Source organism: Mandrillus leucophaeus, unplaced genomic scaffold (assembly GCF_000951045.1).
Source record: "Mandrillus leucophaeus isolate KB7577 unplaced genomic scaffold, Mleu.le_1.0 Scaffold192, whole genome shotgun sequence".
In the NCBI taxonomy this organism is placed as follows: Eukaryota; Metazoa; Chordata; class Mammalia; order Primates; family Cercopithecidae; genus Mandrillus; species Mandrillus leucophaeus.
In genome coordinates this window covers 535564-547973 of record NW_012101943.1, presented here as the reverse complement: position 1 = coordinate 547973, position 12410 = coordinate 535564, and the positions used below count along the sequence as shown (strand labels likewise).

Here is a 12410-nt window from a genome sequence, read left to right as displayed (position 1 = left end):
GAGAGAGCGCGTACAGTAACTCGTGCATGTAAAATCCATCACTCGCCACAATTTTTTGTTTTGTTTGTTTGTTTTTTTGAGACAGGGTCTCACTCTGACACCCAGGCTGGAGTGCAGGGGCGCAATTTCAGCTCACTGCAACCTACACCTCCTGGGCTCAAGTGATCCTCCCATCTTAGCCTCCCGAGTATCTGGGACTACACAGGTGTGCACCACCATGCCCACCTAATTTTTGTATTTTTTATAGAGACAGGGTCTCCTCATGTTGCCCAGGCTGGTCTTGAACTCCTAGACTCAACAGATCTGCCCACCTTGGCCTCACAAAGTGCTGGGATTATAGGCATAGGCCACTGTGCCTGGCCCCAACACACAAATTCATTTGGAAACAGATCACTTGTGAATTCTTAGACCAGGAAGTGATGCTCACAGACAAGGCCAATTGCCAAGCAAGGCTACGCCCAGCTGAGTTATCCAGAGTCAGCGAGGCACCTGTGGACCCTCATGAACCTTGAGAAACAAGAGCTAGATGATGTTGGCAATCGGTATATTCACCGATACCTCAACTATGTTCAGAGACTAGCTTAACAGGGCTTAATCTTGGGAATGAGATTGTTACTCTTCCCAAATTCTGAATTTTTAAAAGAGTCAAATTAAGTAGACATTTTTCTCTCAATTTGAGGAGAAATCAGCAGTTCAAAGTTGAAAAGTTAATGTGCCACGTAATCATGGAAGTAGAACGCAGCATGTCAGGGTTGGCAGTCAGCCTCTGTGGGGCAAAAGCTTCCTCTGTGGGCCACATCTGCAAAATGGGATGGCGAAATACCACGGGAAGCATTTGCAGCTTTTGGGGTAAACACTAATTACCATGCACCCAGCATGCCAACAACTGCATAAGGCACAAAGCAGTCAGACTCATGAGTTGAAAACCCTGTGCTGGAAAGTGCTGTGTGCCCAAGTGTAACATGGTGAGGAGGAAGTGAAATTTAAACTGTGCCCTTCTATAAACTATTCCTCACCCAACATATTTCAGATACAGTATTCCACACTTCGTCAAAAACAGCAAATCAAATGTGTGCTGGCTGGCTTCAGGAGTTTGGGGTTGAAATGTCAATGACAGCTGAGTTTCCCTTTAATACAGCTGATGAAACACGCTGAAAGATGTTTGGTCAATGGGATGCATGCCCCTTTGTTTTCCTAACTTTTCTGTAGGGCTTGACTCTGGAAAAAAGTCAACACCATGAGTAAATTATTCATGAGCGCTGTCTGGCCTCCCCAATTGGCCAAGAAGCCCAGGACAAAAGAATGAATAGTCTTTTTTTCCCCTTAGGAGAATTGACTTGGTGACTGCCTCCTTCCCAGCCTACTCTTCTTGGTTTCTGGGCCACAGCAGGTTCCAGACCCTCCAACCAAAGGCAGAGGGGCAGGCCCTTCCCTTGCTGAGTCTCCCATGAACTGGGCTTTTGTTCCTCCACAAGATACAAGTGAATACATCTGAGAATCAGGGTCACAACACAAGTTGGAACGTGTGCAAACATTACTGGTCTGTGTCCTCTTGCATAGGCACAGGCAGCTAAAGAAGAAATTCATGTCAGAGGAGCCTCAGGTACTACCTTCTGAAGCCTTCTTTAACAGTGACTTGCACATGGTATCATCTTTTATTTGCTGGAAAATAAACACCTTTCTCCCTCCCTTCCCTCAAAGAACCCAAACAAACAAACAACAGCTCTATTTGGATAGGTCAGAGGCATCTTCTAAGGAGATTACTTTTTAGCTCTGTGATAAAGGGCTTTCTGGGACACGTATGATAAACGAGGCTGTCTGATACTCCCAGGTTTCTCACTGGGCTCTTGTATCAAATCCACACCCTCTGTGACCTAAATGTGCCCTTTACTGTGTGTAAAGCCAAGGACTTGGCTTTCAAAGTCTTATCCTTAAGACTGTGTTCCCAGCCAGTATACTGAATGGAATTAAATTATCCTGTGAAATAAGTCCACAGGATAAAAATAGCATTTGAATCTATCCTAATTAAATGTGTTCCCTTCAAAGTCAACCATATCAGTTAGAGCCTGAACATGGGATTCCAGTCCAAGAGTAAATTAAAATCAATTCTCAGAATCGAATCCCAGATACCATGAATTGAAATAAAATTTGTCAAGATGGGGGCCGACACTGCTTCACCAGAAACCACATCAAGTTATAGTGTCTACCCACCCTATTTTGAGACAAATGAGACAAGGAGACTGAGGGGCAGTAACATCCAATGCAGGAAAGCAAGCTCGCTGCTCGGCCCAACTCAAAGCCTCTGAGGATTCAAGAAAACTTGAGATAAGACTGAATTGCTTTTGCCCACTCTACCTTATTTTCAGGAACTGAAGTGGTCCTATCACCAAAAAGGACTAAGAAGCTGACTCTGTAGTGTACGCTAAATCCTCAAGTCTCCCCTGAGGAGACAGCAGAGCCCAGTGGTTAGAACGATGGTTTGAATTCTGAAGTCTTTGGAAGACCTAACTATTCATCTGAACAATGTGGATACTACTACTGTTATAAAATAATATTGTTAGAAGAATTAACAGAGGAATGCAAGGGAAGAGCTGCTCCTGTAACAAGTGTTCGTTTTATTGATTTATTGATTGATCAACACACAGGGTCCGCTCTGTCACCCAGGCTGGAATGCAATGGCACAATTACAGCGCACTGCAGCCTCAACCTCCTGGGCTCAAGCAATTCTCCCACCTCAGCCTCCCAAGCAGCTACGACCACAGGTGCTGCCACCATGCCTGGCTAATTTGTTTAATACATATGTGTATATATATATATTTTTATACAGATAGGGGTCTCCTCATGTTGCTCCGGCTGGCCTCAAACTTCCGGGCTCAAGCGATCCTCCCCACTCAGCGTTCCAAAGTGCTGGGATTAGAGGTGTGAGTCACCACACCCAGCCCAAGTGTTCAGTTTAGGTCTTGTTGTTAATATTATTTTGATCTGCAACAGAAGTCCCTGTCAAGTAGGGGAGTCATTACTTACATGCAGTTTTTAACCTACATGTGGAAACGTCTCTCTTTGGGGCAAGCGGAGTGGAGATGGCTGGATTAGCCGCAGAGAGGAGAACAAAAATGGAACTCACTGCCCAGAGTCTGATAGCACAAGGAGGACGCTTAATTCCTTTCACCAACAGAGATCATACCAGCAACCTCCACAAATCATACACTGGGAAGAAAGTGGAGAGTGGGAAAAAAATGCTCTCATCTCCACAGCCTGGTCAAGAAAGCTCAAAACAGGCTGCCTAATCAACCTGCAGCAGCCCCGTGACCTAAGAACGAGCAGAGATCCTGGACTGCATTCAAACAGGTGGCTCCGACTGCCCTTATCCAGGCTGGTTCCCAGCTCTGCACCCTCCTCCCTCCTGCACGGTGCCATGAGGCTGTGATAAATGCACTGTACGAAGTTGAGGTCTGGGGGATCTGCACTGAGAATGAATTAGAGGAAGTGCCTCTGTGGTGCCTGCCACGCCTGCTGTGCAGTGCTTGCCTTCCCACTTCACTCCAGCACCAACCACCAGCCCTACTGCATTCTCTCTACGAGACTTACTACTTGTTCTCTTCCTGTTTTGACTCCCACAGTATTTAAGAATATTCACTGTTTTTAAAGCTATTATAATTTAATAATGATGTCAATACTATCATGAGTTTATGAAAGGAACTGCATTTAACAAGGTTAATAAATAGCAAATTTCAATCAGGAAATCCTTTACTTTGGCATTCATGCCCCTAATATATGAAAATTTTTCTCTAAGGAAAGCAACAATTGCATCTTAAGAGAAAAAGAGTTTATGTGAGCTGGGTGCAGTGGCTCACACTTTAGGAGGCCAAGGTGGGAGGATTGCTTGAGGCCAGGAGTTCAAGACCGACCTAGCCAACATAGCGAGACCCTGTCTTAAAAAAAAAAAGAAAAAGAAAAAAAATAAATAAAACAATAAAAAAGAAAAAAGAGCATATGTGGCAATTAGGTTATATGATTTAAAGAGTAGAAGGACACTGACAGCAGAAAAAAAAAACAGGAAAATTTAAGAATAAAAATTGTCTAACATTCACTATTACATTTCTCACTGTCTCTGACCTTCTCTCTGACTAAAGTTACATTTGATATTTATTGAACTCTGAGACTTAACAACATCAAGCAGATTTGGAGCCCATTCAAAGTATGGTATATTATGATCAAAAGATTGTGTGTCACAAAATGGAGAATCAAATAATATTTGGGAGGGGGCTACACACGGATGATATTATCATGCAGGACACTGCTCACGAGCGGCTCACCTAGTTCCTGACTGGTGAGCCATGCTCCACATGACTGTGATTCTTCTTATAGCAACTTAGAGCAGGTTAGCCACACCCTTTAGTTAAGGCGTAGATTCTTAAAATGGAATAGAATCATGGTTAAGGGATTCACTTCAAATGTGAAAATGAAAAAAAAGAGAACAATACTGTGTTTAGCATCTTGCAGGGCTTGGCTATGACAGGTCCTTAGTAAACCCTGGCTGAACCAATTGATGAATAAATAGTCTCTTCTGAGCCTCTGGGGCCTATTTTATGAATACCAAGTGGGGCAAATTTTAGTTTGGAGGCAGTGTTTATTACTGTCATTCATTTATCCTAATGGATCCTTGGAACCTTTGTGAGGCCTGGGCAACATAGCAAGACCTCTGTCTCTACAAAAAAATTAAAAATTAGCCAGGTGTAGTGGTGCGTGCCTGTAGTCCCAGCTATCTACTTGGGAGGCCAAGATGGGAGGACTGCTTAGCCCAGGAGGTCAAGGCTGCAGTGAACCATGATTGCGCCACTGCACTCCAGCTCAGGCTACGGAGTGAGACCTTGCCTCAAAAACAAAAACAAAAACAGAAACAAAGCTTCTGTGAATTTAATTCCAAAAAAGGTTTCAACTGATTATCATGAGAAGTGGAAGGATGGATCATGCCAGGAGAGTGGAGGAGGCAGCGAATTAGAAGTGAGGGCAGCAACCAAAACTCACCTATAGATGATTCCTTTATCATGGAGGAACATGAGAGCCGAAATGATTTCTGCAGCATAGAAGCGAGCTCGTGCTTCATCAAAACGACGAGACTTCTGAATGTGGAACATCAAGTCACCCCCATTCACAAACTCCATCACAAAAAACAGACGATCCTGGATACAAACACAAGAGAGGGTCCAATGTGGTGTAGCAATTAACCTAGAGCTCCATCAGCATCATATTGCCCAGGGCTGTGGCACAGAGAGGAGACTGTCAAGTGGATGTATTCCAGGAAACATCCTGACCATGGGTCAGAGTGCAGCGCAACAGGTCTGGTGGGATTAGAGCCCTGGGGCAGAGCAGCACCTGGATATCCTGTAGTTAGTTCCACACAGCCTTGATTTGCTACATGAAATCAAAAGTACAGAAGGCATCAGAAACCTTTGATTCGAGTTCCAGCTCTGTTCCTTAAAGGTCAGGTACCTGGAGAGAGAATGTAAATCGAAAGGTATATGCCTTTAATCTGGAACATGTGGGGTTAATTATCCAAAGTAAAGGACACCTAGTAGGTGCTCTAGTTCTCACAAATGGGCAGAGAACAATCACAGAAAAAGAACACCCCTTTAGACAAGTCAGTCAAACAGATGTGGAGGCCGGGTGCAGTGGCTCATGCCTGTAATCCTAGCAATTTGGGAGTCCTATGTGGGTGGATCCCTTGAGCCCAGGGGTTCAAGACCAGCCTGGGCCACATAGTGAGACCTTGTCTGTAGGAAAAAAAAAAAAAAAATTAGGCAGGAGGATCTCCTGAGCCTGGGAAGTAAAGGCTGCAATGAGCTGTGGTTGTGCCACGGCACTCCCACCTGGGCGACAGGGGTAAGACTCCTTCCTCCAAAAAAAAAAAAGGCAAATGACAGCCTCATGGTAGCATCCACATTGGAAATACCACTCAGTCCTTCAAAAGACTGAGTCAAGAGTGGGAATGTAGAAATGAGCGAGATGCCATCTCCCCTTTAAGTTACTCTCAACCTAGCAGGTAAAGTGGACTCTTAAAATAAAAGTCACTATGGAGTGTACTAAGTACTATGCAAGTGGTGTGAATAAAGTGCTATGGAAATCACGACTGCTTCATGAAAGAAATGTGTAGGTCTCATTTAAAAAGTGATCCAAGATTTATCTAAGTGTAAAACGTTTTGCTTCAAGCACCTCTAAAATCAATGGGTTTCCTCACTCCTTCCTGTGACATTTATGAAGTTCCTAATTAGCTGGTGCTGAGTTCGGATGCGAGATCCAGTAGACAGTAGAGCAGACACAGCCTCTCCCCATACAGAGTTTCGTGTGAGAAACACATTACTCCAAAAAGGAAAAAAAAAAAAAAAAGTGACACAAGCAAATCGACAAATTCTGGTAAATCCTGTGAAGGAAAAGTGGAGGAAGTGTGACATCTGGTCACCTGCCTGGGGGTCAGACAACGTCTCTGAGCAAGTGAAACGTGAGCTAAGGCCCACAGGATGAGTGCCATTGACTTGGGACCCGTGATACCATTTTGTGGGATTGGAGATTATTTTGTGAGGAAATCGGTATTTTACCAAAGGATGCAGATATGCATAACCTATCTTTATTTTGAGGGGAGACAGGGTCTTATTCTTTCACCCAAGCTGAAGTGCAGTGGCGCGATCTCGGCTCACTGCAGCCTTGACCTCCAGGACTCAAGCAATCCTCCCACCTCAGCCTCTTGAGTAGTTGGGACTACAGGCATGTGCCACCACGCCCGGCTCATTTTTTTGATTTTTAGTAGAGATGGGGTCTCACTACATTGCCCAGGCTGGGCTCAAACCCCTGAGCTCAAGCAATACTCCCACCTCAACCTCCCCAAGTGCTGAGATTACAGGCGTGAGCCACCACACCCAGTCTTGAACCTGTCTTTATTTGTGGTTTTAAGTGCCACTGGCTTTGCACAGGGTGTTTCCACACATTCACAGCTGAACAATGGGCAGAGCATGGTGCGTGCTCCTGCTCAGCTCCCACTGCATCCCTGGTGTAACCACGCAGATCCCTATCAGAAGGAAGCACGGCTTGTGACCTCATATGCCCTATTTTAACTAACGCTTTAATTAGAAGGAAAAAAAAATCCCCTGAATTTATTAAACACTTCTTTCTGCTAAAAGTGAAGCAAGAATTTAATAGTGAAGAAGGAATGGCAAGATTCACAAAACAAAAACCACCACCACCAACACAAATCTTCAGGTTGGCCAATCTAAGCCAACAGGCAAACTATGTAAATACAGCAAGCCATCTGACTAAGCTGCTGGCATTCATTTGAGGGTGACTGACAAGGGGAGAGGCAGAATTGGGTGGGACAAGCTTTGATGAGCAATGGCTGTCCTGTATTTTCTAAATGGGAAGGATTAAGGTGGAATTAGCAGGTTAGCAATGGGGTGGGCAGGGGATATACACACACAGGAAACATCCCAAAAAGCTGCATCTGCATAGTAAGTTTTTATGCCAATGCTGTGGCTGTTCATTTGGAGGGATGGCCACAGACGGCCTGAGGTAAAAACTAAGGTGAAAAGCCACCCTGAACCATCTCTGGGCAAGGAGGTCAGTCTTACATGTTTTTGTTAACCAGCCTGTTCATCTTCCTCGTGGATCTGAGTGGCAGTCACATGAATACCAATTGCTCTGAACACCTGGCTACTGGAACTGGGTCAGTGGGGAAGTGGCCACTCCTTAGGCTGCTATAAGTGGTGCACTTGGCAAGAGTTTTAAGGCAGCTGGCATCGAAAGCCTAAAGTCTAAAAGCCAGGGTGTGGGCTAAATTCCAGATCTGGGGGGAAAAAATCCTGCCCTCTAGTCTTGCTTCAGCCCAGCCCCATCCACAACCCTGGAGGCAGATTCTCAGATAATGCACAGACTCTGGCAGATTCACCTCTGCTACACAGTGAGGAACCATAAGCTTTAGAATTCCAGAAAGATGGGTTCTGCTGTACCTGTTTCTTTTCATTCAGAGTCTCATTTCTAACCTCCCGTCTGGCACCACCTGGAACACGGGGTGTAATTCACAGCCCTCAGGCTATGAGCAACTCTTGAAGCAGACAGGAGACATAGGCCAGCTGAGACACGACGACAACTTAATGCAGAGTACTGGTCCATCCTATCAGAGACCTCAAATAATGTCACCAGGCATAAAAACAAAGATATGTTTATCAACAAGCAAAACGTTTTTGCTGTGAGGAAACCCTCTGTTGACCTGCACTTCTGTTCACTCCATTTTAAAATGTTTGCCGCAGAGAGGAAAAGATTTGGCAGCAATTTCTCCAAGATTACTTTTGAAGAGAAGGAGATAAATGACAACAAATCTCTAGTGTTTAGAAAAGAAGATGCAGGCCGGGCGCGGTGGCTCATGCCTGTAATCTCAGCACTTTGGGAGGCTGAGGCAGGCGGATCACTTGAGGTCAGAAGTTCAAAACCAGCCTGGCCAATGTGGTGAAACCCTGTTTCTACTAAAAGCACAAAAAAATTAGCTGGGCATGGTGGCATGCACCTCTAATTCCAGCTACTCGGAGGCTGAGGCAGGAGAATCACTTGAACCCTGGATGCAGAGGTTGCAGTGAGCTAAGATTGCGCCATGCACTCTGGCCTAGGAGACAGAGGGAGACTGTCTCAAAAAAAAAAGGAAAGAAAAGAAGACCCATACATCATCAGGTGGTGGTGGGGTGAGGAGTCATCATCAGACATAAAATTATATTAAGTATGTCCTTTTTTTATTTTTAGTAGAGACGGGGGTCTCACTATATTGCCCAAGCTGGTCTCGAACTCCCTTCGGGCAAGTGTGCAATAAGTGACAGCTGCTGCTGAAGCTGCCGATGCTTGTGCTCTCACATAGGTATTTTTCAGTTTAAAAAAAGATCATAAATGTGAATGTGCAGAGTGATTTTAGTTATAGCCAAAAATGCAGATAGATGCATAGAAAGGATAAAAAAGATGGCTATAGAGTGACAGAAGTCAGTTTTTTGTTGTGGGATAGGAGGTGACATTTCCTCTTTATACTTTTCAGTATCTTTCAAGGTTTCTATGATGAGTGTGTATTACTCTTGCAATTAGAAGCAAACTAAAGTCACATGTGCTTCCTCCATGTTTTTCTTATTTTCATCTGAAAGACGGAAGATAAGACATGGGAAAGACACAGTTGTGAGGCTGTTTGAGAGAGCCCTTGTTTAGGCAATGGGGGTTGGAAAGCAGCTACAAAAAGAAACTGTTGCATCCCCGCTGCCCATTATTAAGGGACACGAGTAACCACCCATGTCCCATAATGGCCTTTCTGCTGCCTGAAGTAACCAGGCCATTGGGCTTGTTGGAACAGCATCCACATTGAGAATCGGCTGGCTCTGGTTCGAGTCCCAGCAGCTCCACTTGGAGCCTGGTGCGCAGGCTTTACAGCATATACTACAGATTGCAGAGATCGTCTGTGGTTCCTTTAAGGTTCTGAACAAGACAAATGTTTACTAAACACACACATGGTATGCAAGGGCCTGGGTAAGGACCCAGCCTCCTAAAACTAATATGACTCCACACTGCTCTCAGGAAGCTCACGGACATGCAGGCACAGCATATCACCACAGTGTGTTAAGTGCAGTGGAGGGGAACAGAAGGTGTTATGGGGACACCGAGCAGGGCATCTGAGCAGCCTGGAGGTGGAATTTGGCAGGTGGGGTTTGTGGGGGAAGCTTCTAAGAGGAGCCAATTCCCCAGCCTAGAAGGATGAGGGCATGCAAGTCAGGCTGGAGTGGGGACTGAGGCGGGAGGTGTCAGGAAGACTGTGCCACTGAAGTGTAAGATGTCAGGCAGATGGGAGGGACTGCAAAGGCAGGCAGGTTGTCAAGCGCTGGAGTGGGTGAGTGTGAGGCTTCGCTGTAACTGTACTGCTATTTTCAAAATGAAATGCAGAAAAAGAAAAAGCTACTTAGGGGTGCTTTGTTTCACTCCATCTCAGGTCACCCACAAATGAGACGTGCAGGGTCTCAGCTGCCATTAATAAACATGATCACTCACTACTGGTCTCTACTAGAATTATAAGCCCAGTGCCTGGAGTAAAACAGGTGCAGCTATGGTGCTTGGCTTGAAAAAGACTCCAGTAATGTTGGAACTTGCCACATAGAATAAAACGACATCAGCTACAAAAGCAAATCATTCCAGCAAAATTTTACCCCTTTGGAATTAATTCCAAAGGAGTAAAACTTTTCACATTTAGTGAATGCCCTTTACAAAGCTAAGACCTGTATTTGAAGTTCTGAAAGGAGGCAAAAGATAACCTCTCACCTACAGCTCTACTCTCAGTCTGTGCTATTTAAGAATTAGTATCACTGATGACTCGACAAACACCAAATCATGCTTCACAAATTCAACTGTGAAGCAACTAGGTGAAGCATTTTTTGGAAATCCTGCATTTAGGGAGGTACTGGAAGATGGATTATGGTTGTAGTGAGTCACTCCTATGGCAGAGAGGAGTTTCCCAAATCCCACTCTAGACAGAGATGGCAAAGATGACTGTTTCAGTATTTAAATCTGTGCATAGAACCATTTTGGTTTTTTTAAAGTCCAATTTCCTAGAAACTGAGCCTGCACATCTGTACAGCCTTACCTGAGGCTTTTGGTTCTGTCAGGTAAAGTCTGCCCTGACTTGTGTGGTAGGAAATCTCAGGGTCAGGAAACCGGTTTAACATCACTTCTAAAACCCTTTGTCCCTGCTCCTCTCTTTTGTCCCTGATTCAGCCAACCACAAATACAAGTCATTAACATGGGGTGATGAACACCTGTGGGAGTGAAAGCAACTCAGAAATCCCTTTGTCCCATACCCGGTGTGGGAGGCCAAGGAGCTGCTGCCTGGTAAATACAGAATTCCTGTCATCACTTGCTCTGATGACACTGACCTGCTGCAGTCTGGGTCCACTCTCTGTCCTGGCTATCAGTTCAGAACTATTCCTTCCCCAGGCCCATGGGGCTAAAAATATCCCCTGAATAATGGTTGTCAGTATAAGTAGGGTGCATTCCCTAAGGTTCCCTCATTAAGGGCTGTTGGATAGAAGTTAAAGCTGATGGGCAATTTGTATGAACCAGAGACATAATACCTGGGTGGATGAAAGTGCTATGCCAGGATGATACAAGTGACAAGATAATGCTACCTAAGGAAAGTGACTGGAGAGCAAGCATGGACCAGGGCAAGATCCTGTAGGGTCACTGGGGCAAACATCTTTGGAGGCATCTGTTCAGCTCATGGTGATCCCTTCCTCAGCATTTACCCACTCTCCGGCCCAGCCACATGGGTGAACCCAAGCATCTGTGCACAACCAGTTAGATCGAGCTGCGCCTGTCCAGAGTCTCTTTTCCAGAAAACTGAAACTGAGATAAAAAGCTTTTAATTTAGTCTGGGCTGTGTGCAGGAACTGAGGAAACATGGGTTAGGAAACGGAAACTGCTTTTGCAGTGTAAATGTGGGAAATGCCTAGGTATAACAGAGTGGAGAAAAACTGGGTGGATGGATGAATGGACAGGTGGATGCGTGAAGGAGAAGAATGAAGCAGAAACATAGAGTGAGGCAGAGACAAGAGATCAGGGAGGGTAAGTGAGCCAAGAGCAAAACTGCCAGGGCTCCTCACGTCCTTCTGGTTTCAGATCAGCCGAGACCTGGCCAATTCCTGCCCTTGGGTTGCATGAGACATCCGTTGTACCTCCGAATCTTTATTTTTAGTTTTTTTTTTTTTTTTTTTGCATAGCCTTAAGTAAGTTTTCTTACTACCTGAAGTAAATTTTCTGCTACCAGGAGAATTTCAGCTAAAATACACACAATTTTTGCTTTTCTTTTTGAGACAGGGTCTCGCTCTGTCACCCAGGCTGGAGGGCAGTGGCAGGATCATGGCTCACTGCAGCGCTGAACTTCTGGGCTTAAGTGATCCTTCCAACCTCAGCCTCCTGTGCAGCTGGGACCACAGGTATATGCCACCACACCTGGCAAATTTTTTGTATAGACTGGGTATCTCTGTGTTGCACAGGCTGGTCTTGAACTCCTAGGCTCAATCAATCCTATCTCGGCCTCCCAAAATGCTGGGATTACAGGTGTGAGCCACCATGCCTGGCACACACACCAATTTTTTTTTTTGTACTTTAAGTTCTAGGGTACCTGTGCACAACGTGCAGGTTTGTTACATACGTATGCATGTGCCATGTTGGTGTGCTGCACCCATTAACTCATCATTTACATTAGGTAGATCTCCTAAAGCTATCCCTCTCCCCTCCCCCCCCCACAATAGGACCTGGTGTGTGATGTTCCCCTTCCTGTGTCCAAGTGATCTCATTGTTCAATTCCCACCTATGAGTGAGAACATGCAGTATTTGGTTTTCTGTTC

At 45.1% G+C, this 12410-nt stretch overlaps 1 protein-coding gene across 1 annotated transcript in view; it reads right to left on the bottom strand.

Annotated features, from left to right (window-relative positions):
• The window catches only part of PRKCH (protein kinase C, eta), a 370064-nt gene that overhangs the window by 60198 nt on the left and 297456 nt on the right, over positions 1-12410 (bottom strand). Inside the window, exon 11 of the mRNA XM_011978272.1 lies at positions 5029-5183. Within this exon, the coding sequence (XP_011833662.1) occupies positions 5029-5183 (155 nt within the window). The remainder of the gene's footprint in view (positions 1-5028; positions 5184-12410) is intronic.